General features: G+C 36.7%; 1 protein-coding gene across 4 annotated transcripts in view; it reads right to left on the bottom strand.

Annotated features, from left to right (window-relative positions):
• The window catches only part of LOC127812869 (uncharacterized), a 131,135-nt gene that overhangs the window by 87,391 nt on the left and 16,877 nt on the right, over positions 1–26,867 (bottom strand). For all 4 annotated transcript variants that reach the window (XM_052353392.1, XM_052353391.1, XM_052353393.1 and 1 more), the window contains 7 exons: positions 26,284–26,399; positions 18,906–19,114; positions 14,758–14,877; positions 13,053–13,175; positions 12,851–12,976; positions 6,142–6,197; positions 5,938–6,037 (listed from right to left, as the gene is read on the bottom strand). In XM_052353392.1, the coding sequence (XP_052209352.1) occupies positions 5,938–6,037; positions 6,142–6,197; positions 12,851–12,976; positions 13,053–13,175; positions 14,758–14,877; positions 18,906–19,114; positions 26,284–26,399 (850 nt within the window). The remainder of the gene's footprint in view (positions 1–5,937; positions 6,038–6,141; positions 6,198–12,850; positions 12,977–13,052; positions 13,176–14,757; positions 14,878–18,905; positions 19,115–26,283; positions 26,400–26,867) is intronic.

The following is a 26,867-nucleotide window of genomic DNA, read 5'->3' as shown; positions in this document are numbered from 1 at the left end:
CATATTACCATTTTATTGCTCCTTGGGTCATGACAGGTGAGAATTCTTTTGTCCCTAGCAGCTAATCTTCACTAGCCTTTATAGCAATTTGATGTGAAGAATGCTTTCTTACACAGAGACCTTGAGAAGGATATCTACATGGATATACCTCTAGGATTCAGTGAAAACAGACTTTGAACTATAGTCTGCAAACTCAAGAAGGCACTATATGGCCTAAAACAATCACCTAGAGCTTAGTTCGGGAGATTTTCCAAGGTGATGCAAACCATGAGGCATAAACCAGGCCAGGGGACAACACCTAGTTCATAAAACACTCAGGTTTAGGTTTAGGTTTAGGTTCAAGTTCAGTTACAACCTTTATTTTCTATATTGATGATATTATAGTGACAGAGAACAATGAAAATGAGAGACAGAACTTGGGGAGATGTTTGGCTATGGAATTTGAAATCAAGGAACTAGGGAATTTAAAGTATTTCCTAGGTATTGAAGTGGCACAATCCAGGCATGGGATATTCATATCTCAACACAAGTATGTTCTTGACCTTTTGAGGGACACAAGGAAAATGGCTTACAAACCAACCAGCATCCCGATTGATCCTAATCACAAACTGGGAGAAGTTGAGGGAGAAAAGGATATCGACAAAGAAGCCTATCAAAGATTAGTTGGTAGGATGATTTATCTATCTCACACAAGGCTAGACATAGTCTATGCAGTGAGCATAGTAAGTCAGTTTATGCGCAAAACCAAGGAGTCTCACCTAAAGGTTAACCAACTAACCTTAGCTATGTCATCCTTCCCAAGAGCATTCTCAGGAATCATGAATCTTAGGAATCTAAAAACTTCTCCTGTACCAAATGCCTCCTAAAGGTTAACCAACTAACCTTAGTTGAGAAGGAGCTAATGCAATGGCATCAAAGATTAGGTCATCCTTCTTTTCTAGTGATAGGGAAGATTATTCCTAATATGAGTAAACAATGTAGTAATACCAATATATTTTGTGAAGCTTGTGAGTTCGATAAACACACAAGAAGTACTTACCCTACACTTAATAAAAGGAGTCCTAAGCCTTTCATGATTGTCCATTCAGATATTTGGGGACCTAGTAGGGTTAAAACACTTGTTGGATACAAGTGGTTCATTACCTTTATAGATTGTTTTAGTCGAACAACTTAGGTTTATCTTATGACACATAAAATGAGGTTGGTCATTGTTTCAAGTCATTTCACAAGATGGTAACTACTCAGTTCAATACAAAAATTCAAGTTCTCAGAAGTGATAATGGCTTAGAAAATAAGGATACTACTTTCCAAGACTACCTTCGAGATTAAGGAATCATACACCAAACCAGCTATGTTGATACCCCTTCTCAGAATGGTATAGCAAAAGGAAAAACAAGCATCTTTTGGAGTTCGCCAGGTTTATGCTCTTTGCTATGCATGTTCCCAAAGTTTACTGCGGTGATGCAGTTCTTACTACTGCCTATTTAATCAATAGGATGCCACTTACAAATCTCAATTTAAGAACACCTTTGGAACTTCTAATAGGAGTTTCTTCCTATGCTATCCCTCTCAAGGTGTTTGGCTACACCTGCTATGTACGAAACCACTCTCCTACAATCAGCAAATTAGACCCTCGGGCTCTCAAATGTATATTCATTGGGTATTTTAAAACTAGATAGGGTACAAGTGCTACCATCCACCTGCCCGAAAGTTCTTTGTCAGTATGGATGTCACATTTACAGAGGATGAGGGTTATTTTCAGTCCAACCTCTCACGTCTTCGAGGGGAGAATATCAATCCCAAGGTACAAGAAGAGCTATCCATGCAGTGGACTGATACTGCTATTGATTTGAGGGCAGAAGGTGGAGAAACTATTGATGATTAGAGGGAAAAAAGAGGAGAGGCTGCTGATGGTTTTTATAATTCAACTAATTTTGATAAACCCAGGCAGGAGGAAGATCCAGGAAATGTTGATCGACAACAGGGACCAAACAAACCTAGGAATGGGGAGTGTTTGACTTATTTCAAGAGAAAACAAGCCCATCAACAAAGTCTACCTAGCCAAAAAGATTCTCAGGACCTCACTGATCCAAGTAAACACTCCACTGAGTTTGAACAATTTCCAATTTGCAGCAACTAACCCTAATCTTGCTAATCTTGATGCTATAATTTCTGAGGCTAAACCTGTTTTTTACTCTTCATTTAAACTTTATGATTTGTACCTTCCTATAGCTATCAGAAAAAGAGTTAGGAGTGGTACATCCTATCTCCAAATATGTTACTTATGACTCTCTAATTTGTGCCTCGAAGAATTTTCTATCCTCTTTAAAATCTATAACAGTACCCACAGATTGGAAGCATGCTATCAGTAAACTATGCTGGAAACATGCTATGGAAGAGGAAATAAGAGCCCTAATGAAGAATAACACGTGGAAAATCATTGAACTACCACTTGATAAGAAACTAGTTGGTTGTAAGTGGGTTTTCACTATCAAGTACAAGGCAGATGGAACAATTGAAATATACAAGGCAAGGCTGGTGGCTAAGGGGTTTACTCAAACCTATGGGGTGGACTATGAAGAAACTTTTTCCCCAGTAGAAAAAATGAACATAGTACGAATTCTTGTATCATGTGTAGCTATTCTAGACTGGGACTTATATCAGTTGGATGTAAAGAATGCATTTCTACATGGAGAGCTAGAAGAAGAGGTATACATGGAAATCCCACTTGGTTTCAACAATTCGAAGAAGCAAGGGAGAGTTTGCAAGTTATAGAAGGCCCTATATGGTCTTAAGCAATCTCCCAAGGCTTGGGTTGTAATAAGACTTGGTTACTAACAAAGTAATGCTGATCACACCATGTTCTTTAAAAGAAAGGAACAAAAGCTAACTATTCTTATTGTTTATGTTGATGGCATAGTGGTGATAAGGAATAACCATGAAGGAATACGCCAATTGAAGGAATAATTGGGGGAAGAATTTGATATCAAGGATATTGGGCAACTACGGTATTTCTTGGGAATTGAAGTAGCCAGATCAAATAAGGGCATCTTTAATTCCCAAAGAAAATATGTTTTAGATTTATTGACCGAAACAGGTATGCTAGGATGTAAGCCTACAGATTCACCCATTGAAGTAAATCACGGACTTAGAGCTAATGAAGGAGAGAAGGCTAACAAGGGCAGGCATCAAAGACTGGTCGGGAAGTTGATATACTTGTCCCATACAAGGCTAGATATTGCATATGCGGTAGGGGTTGTAAGCCAATTCCTGCAAAACCCTAGGTCAATTCATATGGAGGTTGTCTACATAATTTTAAGGTATCTGAAAACAGCTCCTGGGAAGGGATTACTGTTTTCTAACCATAACCATTTGAATATAAAGGGACACATGGATGCAAATTGGGCTGGATCCCTAGATGATAGAAGATTAACCTCCGGTTACTGCACCTTTGTTGGAGGTAACCTAGTCACATGGAGGAGTAAGAAATAATCAGTTGTGGCTAAGTCAAGTGCTGAAGTTGAGTACAGGGTAATGGCTCTAGGCATATGTGAATTATTATGGGTGAATAAGGTTATGACAAAGCTAAGATTGCCTAAAAATGAGCCACTCTTACTATATAGTGACAACAAAGCTGCAATCAGCATTGCTAACAATCCTATTCAACATGATAGGACTAAACAAATTGAGATTGATAAGACACTTCATAAAGGAGACACTAGTTAATGGACAACTTTGCATCCCATTTACTCAGTCAAGGCATCAATTGGAAAATACCTTCACCAAGGCTTTACAAAGCAAGAACTTCATGACTATGATATCCAAGATGGGTATGGAGGATATCCATACATATGTAACAGTTGTCTTGCCAGCCTTCTTTTACCCGAGATTCCAACACTCCCCCTCAAGACATCCTATGGTTATTATGGAAATGTTGACCTTTGTGGTGCAAGACTGTAAATTGAAGATTCTATGGAGGCAATCAAGGAAGATAACAAAGAATCATGAATGTATATGACTTGTAATTAGGATGATTCTTATATATTCTTTTCTTCTATATTCTTTCCTTTTGTTTAAGATTCCTAAGCTATAAATTATGATGTTATAAATAGAGAATAATCCAAAGGGGCAAGGTGTCTTTTCCTACAGTTTCAAAACCTAGTTGCTGCTATTTTACACAAACAATATTGTCTTGGTGGATGAGATGAAAGATAAAAATATCAAGCTTGAGAAAATCAAATATTAAATATATAAAATCTAAGTTCAGTAAAAATAAAGTCCATGTGATGTCAAGCTAATACTTGATGATCAAGTTATTCCTAAAAAATGATCAGTTTAGATATCTCAGGTCCATCATTCAAAATGAAAGGAGATTATTGAGGAATTACTCATAGAATCAAGGCATGATGGTTGAAGTGAAGGAGTGTAATTAGCATTTTGTGTGATCATAAAATCTCCTTAAAGAAAAAAAGTTAAGTTTTATTGAATGATTATATGATCTTTGTTCTATGGATGAACATGTTGGGTAGGTAAAATATGAGCATAATTGATATGGGAATGTTATAATGCATGCCCAACAACTCAAGAAAAGGTAGAATTAAAAAAAAAAATCATTTGTAATAAGATTGGAGTGGTGACAATTAAAGATAGGATTTGTGGAGTGATTAAAAGGTTTGGACATGAGATAAAAACAGTAAGCGCGCTTGTGACATGAGTGAATGGAATGGACAAAATTTTTAGCAAAAGAGGTAATAAGGAAAAAAAAAAAAAAAAAACTTAATGAAAACCCCTTAAATATGGCATAGGATATAATAGCCTTACATAACATATAACCATGGATAGAAATGGTGGAAAAGCTAGAACTCATGTAGCAGACACCACCTATTAGGATTTAGGCTTGGGATTGTTGTTGTTGCAATGGTACTCGTGAAATAAAAGATTAACTAGTAGATTTATTTACTAAAGCTTTGGGAGAGCTAGGGTAAGATTTATGGTAACAAGCTTGCAACATCAATCATTAATGTTGTAGCTTGAGGGGAAGTGTTAATATAATATTTACATAATTAGATTTGTTATATATTGGTATAACTCAAAGTATACATTTATTATATTTTTAGAAAAAAAATACAAAATAGGTAAGCCTTAGTTGGTTATCCAAAGTATACCATTCTATCTAAAGTTTACAAGAAGCTTTCACATTTCAATAGCTTAATATATAGAGATATGTATAGCACATTTGTGAATATATGTAAATTGAAAGTTCCTAACATGCTAGCTTCAAACACTTTTTTGGCACTCCCCTTACACTTGGGCTAAAAAAATTTCAAAGCCTAGCGAAGATAGTTGGAGCTTGCTATCTAGTTTTATCTTTGGGTAATTTCTCACAAGTTAAGAATATTAGGTCAGGCATTTGCCATCCAACCTAAAAGCTTAAGCTATTAAACAGTACTACCTACCACTTAGGTATTGCGCAATATCTCCCCTTCCTAAATTTGATGTGGAATTTGTGCATAGTATCTTGCTCAATTCACTTTACCCTTTAAACAAGTTGGACCTTGCAAACTCCCCTTGAAGTGTTTGCATTTTGTTACAAGCCATGCTCTTGTCATCTAATCCAAAAGTTTGAGATCTTTTTTTTTTTTATTTAACGTGGGATCCACAACATATTGAAAAGAGATATATAAAATAAGGAAGTGCACTAACATCACCGTGACGTTTCAAGACATGATGAGCATGATTTTGGGTAGGTTAACCTAACTTTATGTTCCTTTGTAATCCATGATTCAACCTTTTAGTAGAGGGCTTCAATTTCTATGAGGGTCAAACCTCCCATCACAATTATTTTCTACCTCACAAGATTATTAGTTGTAAAATTCCATAACAATGCACAAGCAAAAGAAATTCCTAGGATCTTAAAGTATAAGAGTTGTATCTTACTTGCAGTGAAAAAGCCAGCGTATCATTAACATGACAATCATCAGGTGGAGTTATTAGATCCTTTGGGCACGATGGATTCTCGCAATGTGGTTTGGTTACCCTAATGAGAAGAAAATATCAAATCTCAAGGTAAAAATAGTCTTCTATTGTTAAATGAATAAGACAATTAATAATACAAAGAAATAAGCCATGTTTCATACTCACATGCTCTTGCTATTTTCATCATCTAATGGAGCTTGAAGTATAGAACCTGGCCCAACCTGTTAACAGATTTGAAAGATGTAATGCCACATAAATGGAAGAAGAACACAATTATGATTATACTACGGAATAAGAGAAACTACTTTATTCACATTAAACTCCTGCAAAGTGAAGATTGGAACACAACCATTGACATGAGACTGACTAGCTACTATCCTATAAATCAAATAAGAGTCTCTAAAAGTGTGAATTTATCTTGATATACTTGGTGAAATATTTAATTTTTAGAGCTCATCTATATGAGATTTAGATTTTTGTAACTAGCAAATTATGTAAACATCATTTAGAGTTGTTTTCATCTTTCAATCTTTTTGTTTTGATATTCATACCCAATTTGAAGTACCTATTCATAATTTGTGAAGTGATAAAGCTGGTGAATATTTTTCTTCTTCTTTCATTTCTTTTATATCTTCACATGATCTTTCTCCTAGATAAGACAAGCTTTTTGCTTGGTCTATCAAATACATCTTTTTGGGGTATTTCTAGCCTAAAAAGGATACTAATGCTATTCTCCTTATTTGAATTGTTACTTTACCTTAGTTCATGTCACCTTCCTTGAGACCATCCCATTCTTCTCACATTAGCTCCAACTTCTCTTCTACTTAGGAAGTTCTTCTTGTTCCTTGCTTTGATGCACTTCTAACCCTAGATTCTATTGACTCCTTATAGACTTATTATTATTGCCCTCTATCCCATATCGAGGATATACCTGCCCATTTGACTCACCTCCTGTATAGTTCCATTTGACTCACCTCCTGTATAGTTGCCTTCACCTGCTTGGAATCCGCCTTCTTCTAGTCCACCCATTGTTGATCGCTAGTCGCAAAAGTATTTGTACTACTAGTAATCCTTATCCCATTAATAGTTTTCTAAGTTATCATTTTTTATCTCCTTTGCATTATGCTTTTGTTGCCTCTCTTTCTACTGTGTCTCTTCCAAAAGCCTTTATTGAGGCTCTTTCTCATCTAGGGTAGTGATAAGCTATGACTAATGAAATGGCTGATTTGGATTCTACAAGTACTTGGGACTTGTGTTGTTACCCCTTGGCAAGTCCACTATTAGTATCTTTAGATGCATAGTATTAAGGTGGGTCCCAATGGCCAAGTTGACAAGTTAAAAGCTCATCTAGTCACTAAAGTTGTACTCAAATTTTCAGCCTCATGTTGCAAAGATTTTTTATGTCCAATTGTTTCTCTCTATTTGTGCCATTTGGCATTAGCCTCTTCATTAACAAAATATTAAAAATGTTTTTCTACACAATGATTTACATGACAAAATGTACATGGAGCAACCCCTGAGTTGTTGCTCAAGGTGAGTCTTGTTTAGTATGTCAATTAAGCAAGTCACACTATGGTCTGAAATAGTCTCCGCAAGCTAAGTTTGGATAATTTAGTACTGTTATGCAACAAATTAACATGACTCAGAGTGAGACAAATCATTCTATTTTCTATGATCATACATCATCCCATCTTTGCATTTATATGATTGTCTATCATCATACACCACCCATCATCCAATCTCGAGCTTTGCCATGCAAGGTTTGATAAAACCCTTAGCATAACATGGCATTAAATTCGAATCTAGATTCCATTGCATCATGTTAGTAGCGAACATGCTCCTTGAGGTCTTCAACCCCTTTAAAAACCTTCAATGGTGGATAACTAACTTTAGCATGATAGGTCACTAACAATGCTAAAAGAGAACGATGCCATGGCTGAACATGAATTATGGGTAGCTCACCGTTGTTAAGAGTCTCATCTCAAGGGTTCGAACCAAGGTTCTAAGTTTTGCACTAGTTAGGTTGTCATTTGAGTTGAACCCCTACAACAATATTTACTAGTTTTTCATGACGAGTATCTGACTTGGATTTTCAACATTTGTTGCTACAAGAGTGGTAGTGGCCACTCTTGTTCCTCGCAACAGACACGCTCCTGTTGTTGGCATCGATTTTTCTCATCTCGTTGATTGGAGGAATTTTCCCTATGACTTCTAGCATTCCTTCAACTACTACTACTGTTGTTACTGTGACGTGTTCGAGCCATGAAGTCAATTTCATGATAACCTTTCAATTCCCACAGATAACTGTCATGTACCTAGGGTTTGCCTAGGGTGTTTTGATAGGAAATTAGAATAAATCGAGGGGGAATCAGACTTAAAGGGAGAGAAATATAGCAAGAATTAGGGGAGGATTAGAAAGAAATTAGAGGGATCGAGAGAGAATTTAGAAGGAAATTGAGAGAGAATTGATGAGAGAGAAACGACTGAATTCAATTATCATCTAAAACATGTCCTACAAACAGTCTTCAATAGCTTTATATAGCTACTCTACAGAAATAACAAACTAACAGAAAAATACAAGTAAAATGTAAAATAGGCTAATTATTGTTTAGCCCGAGTAAAACTCTTGGGTCCTGACATTTCCACATAGTGGGATAAAGGCTGAATATATTGTTGTTGTTGTTGTTGTTAAAGCATTTCTTATCCGCAAGAAATGCCAAACTTCCACAACTTCCAATATGCTTTTTCCTTCTCTTCCACAGCTTGGATGGAGAAATTTTGAAAAATCCCTGGATGCATAACAAATTTGCAATAGCTCTCATATACACCTCGAATGGAACACAACCAAAATCAATCACTCTCCGTTGGTCATAGTGAATGTGAAAGATAAACCCTAGGGTATAGTAGATTGGAAATCAAGACGAGAGAGAGAGAGAGAGAGAGAGAAAAAAATGTACTGAAGATTTATTCTCAAAATGAATAATGACAGCCTACAAAATACTTTACACAAGTTGCATATATATACAGCCTTATAACCGAAAGAGAACCTACCGCCACAAACATAAACCAAATATAACAACAACACAAAACAGAATGAATGAAACAAATATAAACAGAATGTTATCTGAATACAACATTCTCTTCAACACTCCCCTTCAAATCATGCTCCTTCACTTGCTTTGCAGGAGAAAACTTTTTGCGAAAACCTGTCATTGCTGTACATCGTTGAGTACCAGTATTGACAGGGGACCATGCAAGTCTAAGTTTGCTGCATAACACCTGAAATCTGTCCCTTGGTAAACTCTTGGTTAGAATATCCGCCACCTAGGTCAGATGTAGGAACATAGCAAATTTCTACTTCACCTCTTTCAACTTTTTCCCTAACAAAATGCACATCAACACCAACATGCTTCGTTCTTGAGAGGAAAAGAGGATTTTCAGCCATGCTTTTGGCTGCTAAATTGTCACACCACAGAACTAGAGTAGAAACAATCGAAGAACCCAACTCAGCAAACAAAGATTTAAGCCATAAAATTTCCATTACACCCAAAGCAACAGATCTATACTCAGCTTCCCCTATAGATCAAGCAACAACCGATTGCTTTTTAGAGCCCCAAACAATAAGATTTTGACCAAGATACGCACAAAATCCACTACTACTCCTTCTAGTGTCTTTACAGCCAGCATGATCAGCATCAGTAAAAACTGTTAGACTCAAATTTCCAAGCATGGAGGAGAAAAATAAACCAAGACTAGCTATCCCCTTGATATACCAAAGCAATCTTTTGCAAGCCATCTAGTGTTGACTCTTAGGTTTGGAAGAAAACTGACTCAAATGCAAGGTCAGGTCGTGTATATGTCAAGTATTGGAGAGAGCCTATAATAGTTCGATATAGGGCTGGATTATGAAGATCTTCACCTTCATCTGTTAAGGAAAGTCTAGCATTCATAGGTGTGTCACAAGGCGTACAATCTTCCATACCAGCCTTCTTCAACAAATCCATAACATATTTAGTTTGAGTAAGATAAAGACCACCTGTGTTTCTATAGGCTTCAAACCCTAGGAAATAGTTGACAGCTCCTAGAGTTTTCAAGGCAAATTGACAATCAGGATCATGAATACAATCCTGAAGAGCAGCAGAACTAGAGCCAGTGAATAGTATATCATCAACATATACAAGCACAAACAGCACATAATCAGCTGTTCGTTTTATGAACAAAGAGGCATCTGCAATTGAATGAATAAAACCCCAGCTAATTAACGTTTCTTTCAGCTTATTATACCAACCTCGAGGAGCTTGTTTCAGCCCATATAGAGATTTTATCAACCGGCAAACATGAGTACGCTTTGAAACATTCACAAACCCTTTCGGTTGTTCCATATATACTGTTTCTGCCAAGTCACCATTTAAAAATACATTGTTCACATCTACTTGCTGAATTTCCTAGCCAAAAGACACGGCTAGAGAAAACAAAACCCGAATTGTGGGTGCCTTAACCACTGGACTAAATGTTTCACATAGTCAATGCTTGGATTTTGTAAGAAACATTTAGCAACAAGTCTAGCTTTATACTTTAAAACAGACCCATCAAGTTTAAACTTAACCCGAAAAATTCATTTGTTTCCAACCAGATTCATATCAGCTGTATAAGGAACCAATTCCCAAGTGTGATTCTTTTGTAGAGCATTGTACTCTTCTTCCATGGCTTTAACCCATCGTGAGTCTAAGAGAGCCTCACTAACAGATGTTGGCTCAAGTGAGCTCACTAAAACATGAGGAGAGTTGTGAACAAGTTGTCTGGACTTAAACCAAGTAAGCATAGGGTGAAGTGATGGAGCTGGAGGAGCTTTAGTTTTAGTAACCTTTGAGATAGGTGGAGCAGAAGGTGCAGGAGACAAAGAAGATGATGTGGTGGCAGCAGGCAAACTGTCTGATGCATGCAGAACTGGATCCGGAGAAGGAGCAACTACGGGACTTTGATCAGAAACAGAAGGATAGACAATAGGAGAAATAATAGGATGAAGAAACTCTGTGGTAGGACTGTGAGATTTGAACTTTGTAGATGATTCATCAGTGCGGGGAGATGAAGAAAATATAGTCAAATAAGGAAAGTCTTGTTCATTAAATTGGACATGACGAATAGTGTAGATGCGACCTGATGGATGAAGACAACTATAACCAGCTTGAATAGAACTATATCCAATAAAGATACACTTGGTTGAATAAAACTCAAACTTGTGTTTATTGTAAGGTCGAAGCAACGGAAAACATGCACAGCCAAACGGCTTGAGCAAATGATAATTAGGAGGTTTTTGATACAACAACTCAAAAGGAACCTAAGATTGAATAGATGTGGAAGGTAGAAGATTAATCACATGAACAGCAGTGAGGAAAGCTTCTACCCAAAACTTTAGAGGCATTTTAGCATGAGCTAATAGAGTCAATCACATTTCAGCTATATGCCTATGCTTTCGTTCAGCAATTCCATTTTGTTGATGAGTGTGAGGGCATGAAAACCTAGACTGAATGCCATTGTTATGAAGATAGGGTAGACAAGCACGACATTCCCCTCATTATCTGTTTGCAAAGCCTGAAGTTTGGTTTGAAATTGATTCTTAGCCAGTTTATGAAAAGTACTGAAAACTGACAAAACATCTTATTTGAGCTTTAAAGGATATAACCAAGTGTATCAAGTATAAGCATCTACAAAAATGATGTAATAGCGAAAAGGTATCCAGCTAGTATTGTTTCCTTCTTTACTTATCCTCGATATATACTACCATTCTCTGGGCTCTTGGGGTATTACATCATCCCTAGCAGGACTTGACTTATCACAAGTTTTTGATTAACAATTTACATATCCTTAGCAGGATTACCAAATTCCCATGATTTAGCTAGACCCATTGTAGCTTAGGATTTGAGACTCGAGCTGGCCCAAAGATCTTGAGATTAAGCCTAGCCCATAGAGTTACCAAGGTTGATCCTGCCCAAAGGTTAGGAAGAATGAGCATGGCTCAAGTGCCAAAACTATAGGCTAGTGAATTCAAGCTTTGCCCACGTAGCTATCGAGGCCAAGCCAGCCCATGAGGATATGTGTCACACATGCAATATGTTGGCATATAAAAAATATTAACCATGTTTCACTAAATACCTCCCAAATATTGAAATGTTAAGAGCATTTATTTTTGAATTATGTTGTAATAATTGTTATCTTTGTAAAATTTATTTAGTCGAAGTCTCATTCATATTTAAAAGTTTAGGTACTTTCAATTCATACAATTAATTTAGTGCTAGTTGAATTTGCTACCATATTATTCGATTATAAACTTTATGAAAAGCTGTATATACCTAAAAAAATTAAAAATTCCAGTTACTAAAATTATATAAACATTGTCATAGATATTTGATTCTATTTACAAGCATTTTTACTCTTCCAATTTTTTACTATTTCACTTTTGCTCCCTAAGTGCTTTCAGAACATTTCATTTCTGAGATAACTAAAGCAGCACATCAAATGAGATTTTGATCCTTTGGTGCTTTGGAAAATACATTCTATCATATTCCTAAGCAAAATAGATTTCTTATGATCTAACTGCACTCCAACTCAAGCACAATGGCATTAGCAGCAACCTCTTTCAGCTCATCTCTCCCACCTTTTACCTTAATGCTTCATATACATCATTTAAGGTATGTTTTACAACATTTAGGCATGAAAAATCTTAGTTAATTCAGATTATTGCCTTGAATGTCTGTAAGTTCTTAGTGAATTCCAACTGCAGAAATGAATATCACACATAATTAAGCATGCAAGAGACTCCTTGATAATTAACAATGCAAAAAGAAAGCATATCAGATATCAATGAATATCTTACAGTAATGTTATAAAATTGTGATAAGGACAGTCGTTGACTTATGATTGCATCATCATGGCCTTTCAACTTAAGAAATCCCTGACCAAAAACCGCCAAGTTTTTATTTGAATTGATGACCGATTTTTCCTGCCGAATACAAGAAATTATAGTCAAGACCTCTCTCTAAATTTACAAAATATATGGATGATTTCCAATGCCATACCGCAAGAACAGCAAGATTCCTCAATTCTAGGATGGAGGTGGTAAAAGATCCACCTCCATCAATTTGGATTCTGGAGTTCCACATGAGTAACATTTTGACAGAGACTCTAAATGCACCATAAACCTTCACATAGAAAATGAGCTATATCAGACTACCAATAGAAAATATGTAAAACACCTTTGTCAAACTGTAAGGTAACAACTAAAGAAGCTAAAAAGAAGAGAAAAAGATGAATCATAGAGTCTGAAACTTTGATTAGACTAGGAAAAGGGATTTGCAACTTGGTGAAAATAAGATTTTTAGGGGACAGTCTTTAGGGTTGCGCAAAAGAAAAAAAGAAAAAGAAAAAAAGAAAGAAAAAAAAAACAAGAGGAGAGAAGACATGTGTCACAAAATAAAATTAGATAGAAAATAGAGATTATCCAGATTCAATAAGCAACAACACAAGAACAAGCATGAGACACTGTAGCCCAAGAGGGGGAGGGGGATGATATTCATTGCTTTAGCTCACTTCAACTTTTAGCTATAGTTCAGTTCCTTCATTGTTATGTTAGTTGAATGTTGGACCAATGTAATACGTTGTAGGCCTGGATTTAGTAGGCTGAGGCCTTGTGTAAATAAAGGCCCACGGATAAGCATAGCTAGAGGAATGTTCTAACATGTTACCAGGCAAGTTGTTAAGCAAGTGGGTGGGATAACCGTTTTGGCGCCCATTTAGGCCATAGATCAATATAAAAGCAACAGATCTACGCCTACCCCACATGTTGAATGAAATCTGGAAATTAGTTTCCCTCTCAAAGTTTTTTCCCTCTCAATTCTCGTTCTCTCTTTCTCTCTGATTCTCTCAACTCTCTCTTCTCTCTTTCTCTCGCCATTCTCAAGCGATGAGAATTCACTTGTCAGATCAAGAATTTGACATTCATGTCTCCACAACATTTACCAAAATGCAATCAAATTAGAACATTAAGCCAAAGCTCTTGTAAGTTGATGGGAAATCCAGATCAACTTTTATGCTTCTAGTGCTGTGATGTGAGCTATTGAAACAGGTTTGTTCTTTCCCACAGCACATTATGGAGGTGCATGCATAAAGTTTTGGAGCTCCTTAAGCATGTTGATTAGGATCATACATATTCTATGTTTATGAATGTATCATAACTGGCAGCTAATTCCTTCTGATGGTATTGAACCTGAAGTCCACACACAATTGCATTTCAAAGAGATATTTCAATGATTCTCATGTTTCCGTTTCTAAAGGAAAGGATACAGAATATCATTAGGAAGCCATCTCATGCTTCTGAAAATTTCAAAATCTTGCACCATGTTTAATATAACAAATATGGGTCAATGATTTTACTCTAAACAAACAGGATAGATAGAGGAATTCAGCAAGTCCAGGATTCCACATAAATTGGTCAATTAATTTTGCAGTCTAAAGGACCCTGTACATCAAAAATTAGTAACTCATATGGGCATATGTACAAGATAAGAAAAATCTAGAGAAAATGAAAAAATAATAATAATAATAATAATAATAATCTTGAAGCAACAAGTCAATTTCATCTCAATACCTACTGGTTCAGATGTACAACCATTCCTGTCAGCATTCAGTTATATCTAGCTCAGATATGGAAAAAAGAAATGGATGTGTGCACATAAATAAGACAGCTTGAATGAAGATATTTTATGAGATTCTGGTAAATTATACCTTTATGCTGGAATAGCTCATCAAAAGTTCTTCTGCAACAACCTCAAATTCTGAGACAGGATAATCGGACAATCCAAAGATGATGGTGCTCCCACAAAGTAAACTAATTTGACCTCTCACCTACAAAACCAAATATTAGAACAAAATCTTAAAAACAAGTCTTGAATTGGACCATCCACTTGTATCAATTCAGCCAAAAAATAAAAAAAATAAAAAAGTTAAAAAAGAACTGAACACATCAACACAACAAAATAAATATATTTATTTACAAAAATTAAAATCCTTTTAAAAACAAAAAGTGATTCAAGTATGCCACATCAAGAATTATTATTCTATGAAATTTATAAATACGGAGGAATACTGGACACTCATGGAACTAAGATTGGATAGTTAAAATGGAAAAGTACATTTGGCATTTTATGTGCTAATAAGACAATTGAAGTTGGAAGGAAAAATTTATAAAATAGATATAAGACCAACTCTGCTGCATGGCATAGAATATTTGGTAGTAAAGCACCAACATGTGCAAAAGATGATCATAACTGAGACGAGTATGCTAAGATGTGTGTATGAGCTAGTTCATTTTGATCTTCCAATTAAGTTGGAAAATTTGGGAATATAGAAAGCTATGTTTCATTAGTTGATGAGTAAGTTGGAATGGCTTGTATAACAAAGAGAAAAAATATTTGACGATTTCTCATACCCGGATTGCCAGATAGCTCCTGATATCCACATCTCGAATAATAAATCAAAAACATACTTGCATTAAGAAAGAACAATAATAAGTCAGGGCCTACCAATCTCGATACCCAAGAAACATTTCGAGGGACTTCGATCCTTAGTGCAAAACAGAGAATGTAAAAACAATTTTTTCTTACTCTTAATATCATCACCTATAATCACATCATAAACATGTATTAATACCATAATCACCCATTTGTTAAGCAATAATTGAAGATTGAATGATACACGATAGAGGAATAAAAGAATCTGTATATTTTTAAAATTTATAGTACAAGGTATATATACAAGAGTATACGAAGTACGCTAATAACATTATACCCTTACATAAACACGTCAACATTCCTCCTCAAGCTGGACCATGTATATCAAGCACATGACTGGGAAATATCGAACGGGATTTCATGATTTCAAGTACATGACTATAGTATTTCACCAAAGGGACCAAGTCATGCGATTGCAAGGATTGGTGGACTCAGTTTTGGACGAGGCTACTTGTATGGCAATGGGTTACCCTGGATTGGAAGGCAACAATGTTGACAGTTTGCCGGTGGAGTATGCTAAGATTTTTGCTAAACCTCAAAGGTTACCACCACCCCGTGCCCACAATCACCACATCAACTCACTGCCAGGAACAAAGTCGGTGGTCGTGCAACCATACTAGTATCCATTTCTGCAAAAGGACAAGATTGAGCGATAGTGTGAGCTCATGCTAAAACAATGGATTATTTAGCCCAACCAGTCACAATTTTCATCCCCAATACTATTGGTTAAAAAACACGACGACACGTGGCATTTTTGTGTGGACTACCAAGCTCTTAATGCTCAAACCTTGAAAGACAAGTTTCCCATACCCGTCATTGACTATTTGCTGGATAAGCTACATAGGGCCAATTATTTCATCAAGCTGGACTTGAGATCAAGTTATGATTAAGTCCCAATAAACCCTACAAATTTTGAGAAAACAACCTTTGGGACTCATCACGAGCATTTTGAATTCTTGCTAATGCTTTTCAGTTTGACTAATGCCCCCTCAACCTTCCAAGCCCTCATGAATGAGGTATTTTGCCCCTATCTTCGTAAATTTGTATTTTGTATTCTTTGATAATATCTTAATTTCAAACCCACGCTGAGCATTTAATGCACATGTGGACAATTTTTACAAAACTATGCAACCATCAATTGTTTCTTAAAAAAACCAAATGGTTGTTCTTGCAATTGCAAGTCATCTATTTTGGACACCTAGTATCTGCAAGGGGAGTGGAATTTGACAGCTGTAAGATTACTGCCATCTTGGAATGGAGACAGCCACAAACTGTCCAAGCTCTCAGAAGTTTTCTTCGGCTTGCAGGTTATTACAAAAAAATTACTCAATTTTGGGTTAATTTCTGCACCACTGACAGCTTTGCTGCGTTAGAATGCTTTTGTTTGGAATCAGGAAACAAAAACAGCCTTCACCAAACTCAAACAGTCTCTAGCCATAGCCCCAGTCCTTATTTTGCCAAACTTATCTCGGCCCTTTGTGGTCTAAGGTGACACCTCTGAGGCCAAAATTGGCACCATGCTACACCGAGGGGGACAGCCTATCGCATATCACAGTAGGGTTCTGGCAAAACAACACCTTTGCCATCCAACTTATGAGAAGGAGTTGATGGGCCTGCTAAAGGCTATTCAGCATTGGACACCATACCTATTAAAAAGATCTTTTCGGGTACATATTGACCATTGTAACCTCAATTTTTTATAGGAACATAAAACTGTCTCTTCCCCATTGCAGAAATGGCTGAGTAAACTTATTGCCCATGAATTCTCCATTGAGTTTCACATAAGAAAACAAAATGTCGTCGCTAACGCCTCATCCCACCGTGATCAAGATGCAGGAGGTTGTGGCAGTCTCTATGCCTCATCTGACTATTTTTCATTACATGCGAGACAAAATTCGGGAATTAACAGTGATGGATCATTGGTCTTCAGTTTAGGGGCAGCACCAATGAGATAATCATCCTTTCCTCGACCACAAATGAACATCATAACTAAATGAGACCACTATAGATAATCGTGGCCATTCAGTTTATGTCCGATAATAAGAAGAGCGGAGGAATCGAATCCTCCTGTTGGGGTCGAAACTAAGGGAATTTGAAAAGAAGAAGAAACTTCAACAGTAGAAGCCATTGCAGATGAAAAAACACGAGAGAAACAGGATCCAAATGCTCGGTGGAATATAATGGAATGAGGTACAGAATTGAGAAGAACAAACTGAGATTATCAGATGCAGATTTGGAATGAAATCATTCACAGACTTGGAATGAACAGATTGGCGCTAGGACTGCTTTGATACCATGTAGAATTTGACAAAAAATCAACTTCCTTTCATTCAAAATTTACAGAACAATATATATGGTACAGATGTAACTGCTCCATAAGAGTCAATTATGACTTGAAAACTGCCAAACAAGGAAACAATATATCCAAAAAATAAAATTATAACAAACTGTACACTCAAATAGAATATTCAAAACTGAATAACTACATGTTTTCTATAATAACACCTATAAGCGTCGGAATACTAAGCAGAAAACTGAATAGGTTGTGCCTATTCTGGGTTTGGTTAAGGATCAGATTAGAGTTATTCTTGTTCCTATTCCTATTTTGTGCAATTGTCAGTTTTTCATCACTACTAGGAGTCTTTGTGTGGTAGGAAACTTCTTAAAATTTGGTTGCTAGCAGGTGCAGTGTCCTAGTAGAGTCTTCTAGGCTTTCTTACAAATAATCTCTTGTAAGTACTGCAAAGGGATCGAAAAATAGACTTCTTTTTTTTCTGCATACTTTGTGTTCAAGAGATCAAATGGTTCTCTCTAACGAGCCTAGCCTAAACATAGGATGGCAAGGACGGAAGTCTCTGATCATGGAGTCGATTCTTTGGCAACATGTTATTGTTCCAATTTTACTCAAATAGTTGATGCAATTAAAGCCTTTTCCTTCTGAAGTTTGGGAAGAACATTTTACCCAAATAAGAATTATTACTCAAAACGTTTTAATTTAGACACTTGAACAATGTGTTCTGAGAACAAACAAATATGTTAGTCCAATGTCAGGTTAGGCCATTAGGAAAGGCTAGGTTATACAACAGCTAGTCCAATCCCAGGTATCCAACCAGGGCCACAGTGGGACCAGAGATGGGCTTTGGCTAAGCCTAAGCCTCCTAAGCCTGATAGGATATACTAGGCGGGGAAAGGCCACATGCACCATGGCCATTGACCAATTTTGTATCCCTGCCAAAAGAATCAAATACTAAAGATGAAGCATCTGTATACCTAATATAGACAGGAAAATTTAACCGGTCATAAGAGACAGTACATTTAAAGATATATAACCATAGATATTTGAAGGAGACAATGTTTGCCTACCTGAACTCTTGTCCAAAGTAGAGGCACCAAAACTTTTGCATTGTTCTCCACAAAAACATTTGACCACAATGGACTGGTTGGAAAATCCAGCAAGGGAGTTTCAGTTTCTGTTGTCATATTGTCATTCCCAACCCTTAAATTTCGTACTGATGCATCAAAGTACGTGCCAGCTGCTCCTGAATTCCAAGAGCAGCCAATACTGAGACCACCTGTCAGGGAAAGTATGGATCATATCCAATATATCAACCACCAAGAAATTCTAAATTCTCATCAAACACCTTAGCAAAACTAAAAATCTAAGGTAATTGGCCTTTTATTTTTCAAGTCATCCTCAATATCCATAATGCAAAACATGATGTTAAATTTTCTTAAAAAACAACCATACACATAAGCACTGAATCAGATGAACAGAACGAAAATGAAAAATCAAAAAAAAAAAAAAAAGTCAAGACTTTACATACATAATGAAGAAAATCAGAATATTTATATTTTGTCAAAAAAGGAAACAAAGAATGCAGTAAGGGAAGCAAAATCAAAAGCTAATGAAAATTGTGACCAACTTGAAACAAAAGATAGGGAAAGATATATATATATATATATATAAAACATAGCTAAAACAACAAAGAGAGAAAGAAAAAGATTTGAGCCAACTGCATAAAAGATAAAAATCAAAGGTGCTAGGATTTTTGGGCCTCTTGGAAACAAAAATCAATCATGATAATCTTCAATGGATTTTGAGTAGGAAATTTCAAGGTTGGGCTGAGGTGAACAACTTTGATATGCATGCTGTAGGTAGAATCCTAGTTTTATGGAACCCAGATAAGGTTTCTATTGAGCCGATTGATATTAACCCCCAAGCCATACATTGCAAAGCTACCTACAAGGTGACTCAGTCTTCAGTCCGCATCAGTTTCATTTATGGGTTCCATTCTATTGTGAGTAGAAGGCCCATTTGGAACAATATTATTGATATGGGTTTGCACTGTCATGATCCGTGGCTTTTGCTGGGAGACTTCAACAGTGTGCTAAGAGATGGGGAGAGAATAAATGGATCTGATATCTCCCCATATGAAATCAGAGACTTCTTTGAATGTTGTCATTCTGTGGGGCTGTCAGATATTCAGTCTATTGGGTGCTTCTTCTCGTGGTCGAACAATAAGGTTTGGAGTAAGATTGATAGAGTTATGGTGAATAATTCGTGGCAGCTTGCTGGCCTTCATGCCCATGCCAATTTCTTACCCCCTGGTTGTCTATCTGACCACTCATCCTTAATTGTATCGTTGTTTGATGAAGTCCTTTCCAAAAGAAAGCCCTTTCGGTTCCATAATATGTGGGTGGTCCATCCTGAGTTCCAAGGGATTGTGCATTCAAATTGGAGGATGAGAATTAGAGGCTCTAAGCAGTTCATTTTATGCAAAAAATTACACGGTCTAAAGGGACAACTTAAGGAGTTAAATAGAAGGTACTTCTCAAATATCTCTGAAAAGGCCAAAACAGCAGCTCTCGCCTTTGATCTGGCCTACAAGGAGTTTCATGACCAGCCGAGGAATGTTGACTTACAATCCAAAGTCACTGAGCTAAGGAAGAAAGCTAGGAATCTGGCTGAGGCAGAAAAGCATTTCTTCTCCCAGAAGGCTAAATGCTCCTACCTCCTTAATAGTGACAAGTGTACAAATTTTTTTCATGCGATGGTCAAAAGGAATGCTAAAAGGAACTTCATTCCAGTAGTCTTCAAGGCAGATGGGTTCCCCACATCCTCCATGCAGCAGGTTGAAGAGGAATTTCTCAATTATTATTAGGGGTTGTTGGGTACGGAGGGCGTTTGCGATCAGATTGATGTCACTGTGTTTGATGCTGGGCTGAAAGTCTCTAATGTTCAAGCTCAGAACCTCACCAAGCTTATCTCTAGGCAGGAAATTAAAGATACCTTGTTTAGCATAGGGGAGGACAAGTCCCCAGGCCCTGATGGATATTCATCCTGCTTTTTCAAGAATACCTGGCATATTGTGGGAGATCAATTTTGCGAGGTGATTGAAGAATTCTTCAGCTCCTGCTCTCTACTAAAATAGGTGAATTATACTATTGTTGCCTTAATCCCTAAATCCTCTCATGCGTCTACGGTGCAGGACTATAGACTAATTGCATGCTGCAATGTTACATATAAAGTTATCTCCAAAATCTTGGCTGCCCGTTTGGTTCCCATCCTAGATTCTTTGGTTGATCAAGCTCAATCGGCATTCATACAAGGAATAAGCATGGTTGACAATATTCATTTAGCTCAAGAATTACTGAGGAAGTACAATCATAAGAGAGTTTCTCCTCATTAGATCGCTAAGGTGGATATCATGAAGGCTTTTGATTCTGTTAACTGGCAGTTTATTAAGGATGTTCTTATTGGTCTCAGCTTCCCCATTACTTATATCAACTGGGTGATGGAGTGCATCACCACTACCTCCTTTTCTCTCTTAATCAATGGCAACTTATGTGGGTTCTTTAAAGGGAGGAAAGGCTTAAGACAAGGGGATCCCTTGTCCCTGTTCCTATTTGTTCAGTGTCTTTTCCAAATCACTGAAGATTGCAACTGACAGCTCTAATTTTAATTTCCATCCTCACTGTGGCAGCCTACCCACCTTGCCTTTACAGATGATCTTATGTTGCTAGCCAGAGGGGACATTCCATCAGTTAAAACCTGCTTAGACTGGCTTTCTAATTTTGAAGCCAAATTTGGGCTATATGTGAATGACCTCAAATCTAATATCTATTATGCTGGTATTGATGATCATGACATTGAGGCCATCCAGAATTTATCCAGGTTCTCGAAGGGTCAAATGCCATTTTGGTATCTCGACATTCTGATTCCGGTTGCCAAGCTCAAAGTTAATTACTACACGCCTATCATAGATAGAATTGCTGGTCATATTAAGGCTTGGAAATGTGTTTCTTTATCCTATGCAGATCGATCGGAGCTGATCAAGAGTATTCTCCAGGGGGTGGAGTGCTTTTGGCTCACTTTCTTGCCTATTCCAGCTGCTATCATAGACAATATTACTCAGTTATGTAGGCAATTTCTCTAGAATTCTCATCACTCCCTCGCTTCTTGAAAGATGTCTGCCTTCCGAAGAAAGAAGGAGGTTTAGGCTTTAAAGAGTTAAGATGCTGGAACTTGGCTCTGTTGGCCAAGGTTTTATAGAACTTCCATAGCAAAAAGGACACTCTCTGGGTCAAATGGGTTAACCATATTTACCTTGGCTACGATATGGGAGAGATCATGCAAAAAAGATGACTCTCCTCTAATGAAAAAAATATTTGCAATCAGAGATTCATTGTGCTGCCCGGAGAGGTCGGTGGCAGCAGCCATTCAATTATTTGAGAGCTGGAATCAAGGTGGCACTATCAAACTGTCATCTGTTTATAATCACTTTCGCCCAAAGGGTTCCAGGAAAATTTGGGCCAGGGATGTTTGGAATTCAGCAATGCCCCCTAAACAAGCATTTATTCTATGGCTTAGTACTAACTCTAGATTGCTTACGAAGGATAACCTGTATGTTTTGGACATAGAGAGAGGTTGTGGGCTTTGTGGTTCTTGCGATGAATCCAACAAGCATCTATTTTTCCAATTTCCAGTGAGTTCGGTAACTCCGCCTGGGGATGTTATCCACTGCCGGTCACAAGCCCGAATAAAGGATGAGGGTTGTGTTAAGTAGCTGACAACCAACGTAAAACCTAGTCGGATCCAAAACATGAACTCTAGACAAACTATGAAAAACCATTGGTGTGTAACCCTTCATAGCGACGCACCACACTGCCCGCGTGTAGTGTCAAGTGAGCTAGGGTCGCTACATCGGCGCCCGAATGTAGTGACAAATGAGCAAGAGTCCCTGCATTTGCTTGGACGGATATGGATAAAGAAGCTAGTCCAAAATCAAAAACAAAATCAAAATAAAAAACAAAATCAAATTCAAAGTCAAAACCAAAACTAAAATCATAGATTAAGGATTGGGTCATGGAACATAGGAACATTAACAGGCAAAGCTATGGAAATGGTAGATGTGATGATTAGAAGAAAGATTAATATTATGTGCCTTCAAGAGACGAGATGGTAGGAAAAAAAGCAAAAACTTTATCAGAAACTGGATATAAAATATGGTACACAAGAAATGATCAAGGGAAAAACGGAGTGGGGATTATTATGGATAAAAGCTTAGTAGATGAGGTAGTGGATGTAAAGAAAATAGGAAATAGGATTATTATGGTGAAGGTTCGTCTAGGAAGAATGACTATGACTATCATTAGTACATATGCACCAAAAGTGGGGTTAGGTGAGGAGATAAAAGCAAAATTCTGGGAGGACCTAGAGGGACTCATACAAATGATACCAAGAGGAGAGAAAGTAATTATAGGAGGTGACTTAAATGGTCACGTGGCTAGACACAGAAATGGCTATAGAGAGGTACATGGAGGGTATGGATTCGGGAAAATTAATAATGAGGGCAAGTCTATTCTAGAATTTGCTATGGCATATGGGCTCATCATAACCAATACTAAGTTCAAAAAGCGGGATGAACACTTAATCACATATAAAAATATCGAATCAAGCACCCAAATAGATCACTTCCTCATGAGACAAGAGGATCGATTATGTTGTAAGGATTGTAAGGTGATACCGGGGAAGTATTTGGCTACTCAACATAGACTTTTGATACTTAACGTCCAAGTAAGAAATTGGAAGAGAAAAAATCACATAAAACAAAATCCAAGAATTAGGTGGTGGGATTTAAAAGGGGAGAAACAACTAATCTTCAAAGCAAAATTAAGCGGTCGAAGGGAATGGAATAGAGAAGGACAGGCAAACAAAATGTGGAGGGAAATGGCTACTGCCCTGAGAAGCATGGCAAAGGTAGTTCTTGGAGAGACAAATGGTAGAGCCGCAAACCTTAAGGAGTCTTAGTGGTCGCATGAAGAGGTACAATTGAAAATTAGAAATAAGAAAACTTGCTATAAGGCTGTATATCAATGCAACAATGAAGAAAATCAAAAAAATTATAAAGAAGCGAAAAATGCAGCAAAAAGAGCTGTTAGTGAAGCAAAGTCAAAAGCACATGAGAATCTATATAAACGACTTGATACAAAAGATGGAGAAAGAGATATATATAAATTAGCTAAAGCAAGAGAAAGAAAAACAAGAGATCTAAACCAAGTGAAATGCATAAAAGATGAAAACCAAAATGTATTAGTGAATGAGGGAGCGATTAAGGAGAGATGAAATGAGTATTTTACAAAATTATTCAATGATGGTGGGGACACAAGAGTTAGGTTGGAACATCTTAGTAACTCCGAAGGGAATGTGAGATATACATTTTATCGACGCATAAGTTCAAATGAAATAAGACAAGCATTAAAAAAGATAATAAGACCATTTTCAATATTTGGGATCAGTAATTCAAAAAGATGGAGAAATTCACGATGATGTCACGCATAGAATTAAGGCAGGTTGGCTAAAATAGAGAAATGCATCAGGGGTGTTATGTGATGGTAAAATCCCATTAAAACTAAAAGGAAAATTCTATAGTACAGCTATAAAACCAGTCTTGTTGTACGGCTCAGAATGTTTGGCAGTTAAATACCAGCATGAGCAAAAGATGAGCGTAGCGAAGATGAGGATGCTAAGATAGATGTGCGGCCATACAAGAAAAGATAAAATTAGAAATAAAGTTATTCGTAATAAGGTAGAAGTAGTGCCAATCGAGGAGAAGATGAGAGAGACTAGACTAAGATGGTTTGGTCATGTGAGAAGGAGACCAAGAGACGCTCCTGTGAGGAGAGTTGATAAAATGGAACAATTAGTCAAAAAAAGAGGTAGATACAGACCCAAGAAGACTTTGGAAGAGACATTAAAGTTTGATATGAAGTGTATGGACCTAAATGAAAATATGACAAAAGACAAAATTACATAGAAGTCTAGAATTCATTTAGTCGACCCCACACAGTGGAATAAAGGCTGGATATGTTGTTGTTGTTGTTCCAGTGAGTTCGGGTATTTGGGGGAAGATTAAAGCTTGGATTGGCATCCGTCGATCTATGTGATCCATTGTCAGTGCTTTAAAATGGATTAAAAAATAAGGTCAAGGATCTTCTTGGCAACCTAAGTCCAAGAAAATAGCCCTAGCTAGCACAGTCTACTACTTATGGACAGCCCGAAATAGGCATATTTTTGAAGGCCAAAGACCATATGTGGACAGCATTGTTTGTAGGGTTAAAACACAAGTATACAGGACCATCTTTTCTTTGTATCCTTATGTTTTATCTCATTTTGAATCCCTTGCTATGGGTCATTAGTCTTGGTCTTTTCATGTGTTCCTCCTGGGTATGCCTAGTGTATATGTATAGTCCATTTTGATCAATGCATACAGTTATTTACTGATCAAAGAAAAAAAAAAAGAGGGGCATTGTTTTTTCAAAATTATTTACTATGATTCTTAAGTCTAAAAGGATGTTGAATGAGTGGAGAAATAGCACTTTAGTGCATAATTACAAGAATAAGGAGATGTTCAAAGTTGTAAATGTTACACAGGGATCAAGCTAAAGAGCCATGGTATGAAACTCTAGGAAAGAATAAAGAGCAAAGGTTAAGGAGAAAAACCAATATATCTGAAAACCAATTTCGTTTTATGCCTCATAAATCAACAATAGAAGCTATCTATTTACTAGACATCTAATGAAAAAGTCCAAAGGTAAGTAAAAATATTTGCATATGGTATTTATAGATTTAAAAAAAGCCTATAACAGATTCTTCACTGCTTATATACTGGTTATTAGGAACATGTATGATCAAACAAAAACATACTGTTGGATTTGTGGAGGAGATGCTAAGACTTTTTCAAACACAATTGGATTACATCAAGGATCTATGTTGAGCATTATCTATTTGCTCTTGTGATGGATGAACTCACAAAGCACATCCAAGAGTAAGTATCTTGGCATGTTATTCACAAATATTCTTGTCTAGATGTATGAGACAAACAAAGGAATGAATAGTAAAATTATGAAAACCAAATAACTGTAAACTAGATGACCAAAACAAAATAGTGGAGTATCCAAACCAGCTCAAATGTTCAATACCTTTCTATCATGCCATCACTGTAAAAACATACCTGAAAGCTAGATGACTTTTGCTCGTCATGTCAAAGAAACAGTAACCAAGGAAATTTCTGGTCACATTTCTATAACCATATACATGATTTTTTCTTAGAAACACTTTAAAAATGAATCATCTATTTATTAGAGAAAGTTGACACGTAGATAAGATGAGATTAATAGTTGATAAACAATTATTGCTTATATCAGAAACTGCAAACAAAGATGTGGGATCAGTACAAACCATGCACAGTGACTTTTACTTCTTGTTGTCTGCTATAACAGTTCATTGATATTCTTCCACCTCCTCCTCCACCCCATCCTCTCCCTCCTGCAGCACTTATAATACCAAATCCTTTCCTATTCAATTAAAATGAAATCCAAAGAGTTAAGGAGAGAATATTGCAGATATTAGCACAACTTTATGGCTATTCTAGTGCTTAAAACTGAATTGATTGTGTATTAAGTTTTCTTCAGAATCATTCTAGGGTAAAAAATAAAAATGGCCAAAATGAAAAACCAGAAAGAAATAAGCACATTGAGTCCCTTTCATTTTATCCAAATAATCAAGAATGAAAAAAATAAAATCAATTTTTTCACAGCTTTTCTTGATACATAAGGCTGATGATTATATTGTAATAGCACAACCTCCTTTTTATAAGATTTGTAATAGCAAAAACTAGGTATACATATTGGGCCAACATGGTGTCATGTACCTAAAGGGGAATAATTGTAATAAATAGAAAGGTTGGTAGGGTAATTGTAATTGTGAGGATTGTAGACATTTAAATGTGGAAAGTGGCAACCGTTTCGAGTGCCAACTTTCTA

The sequence above is a fragment of the Diospyros lotus genome, chromosome 11, assembly GCF_014633365.1.
Source record: "Diospyros lotus cultivar Yz01 chromosome 11, ASM1463336v1, whole genome shotgun sequence".
NCBI lineage: Eukaryota > Viridiplantae > Streptophyta > Magnoliopsida > Ericales > Ebenaceae > Diospyros > Diospyros lotus.
This window is presented reverse-complemented; position numbering and strand designations above follow the sequence as displayed.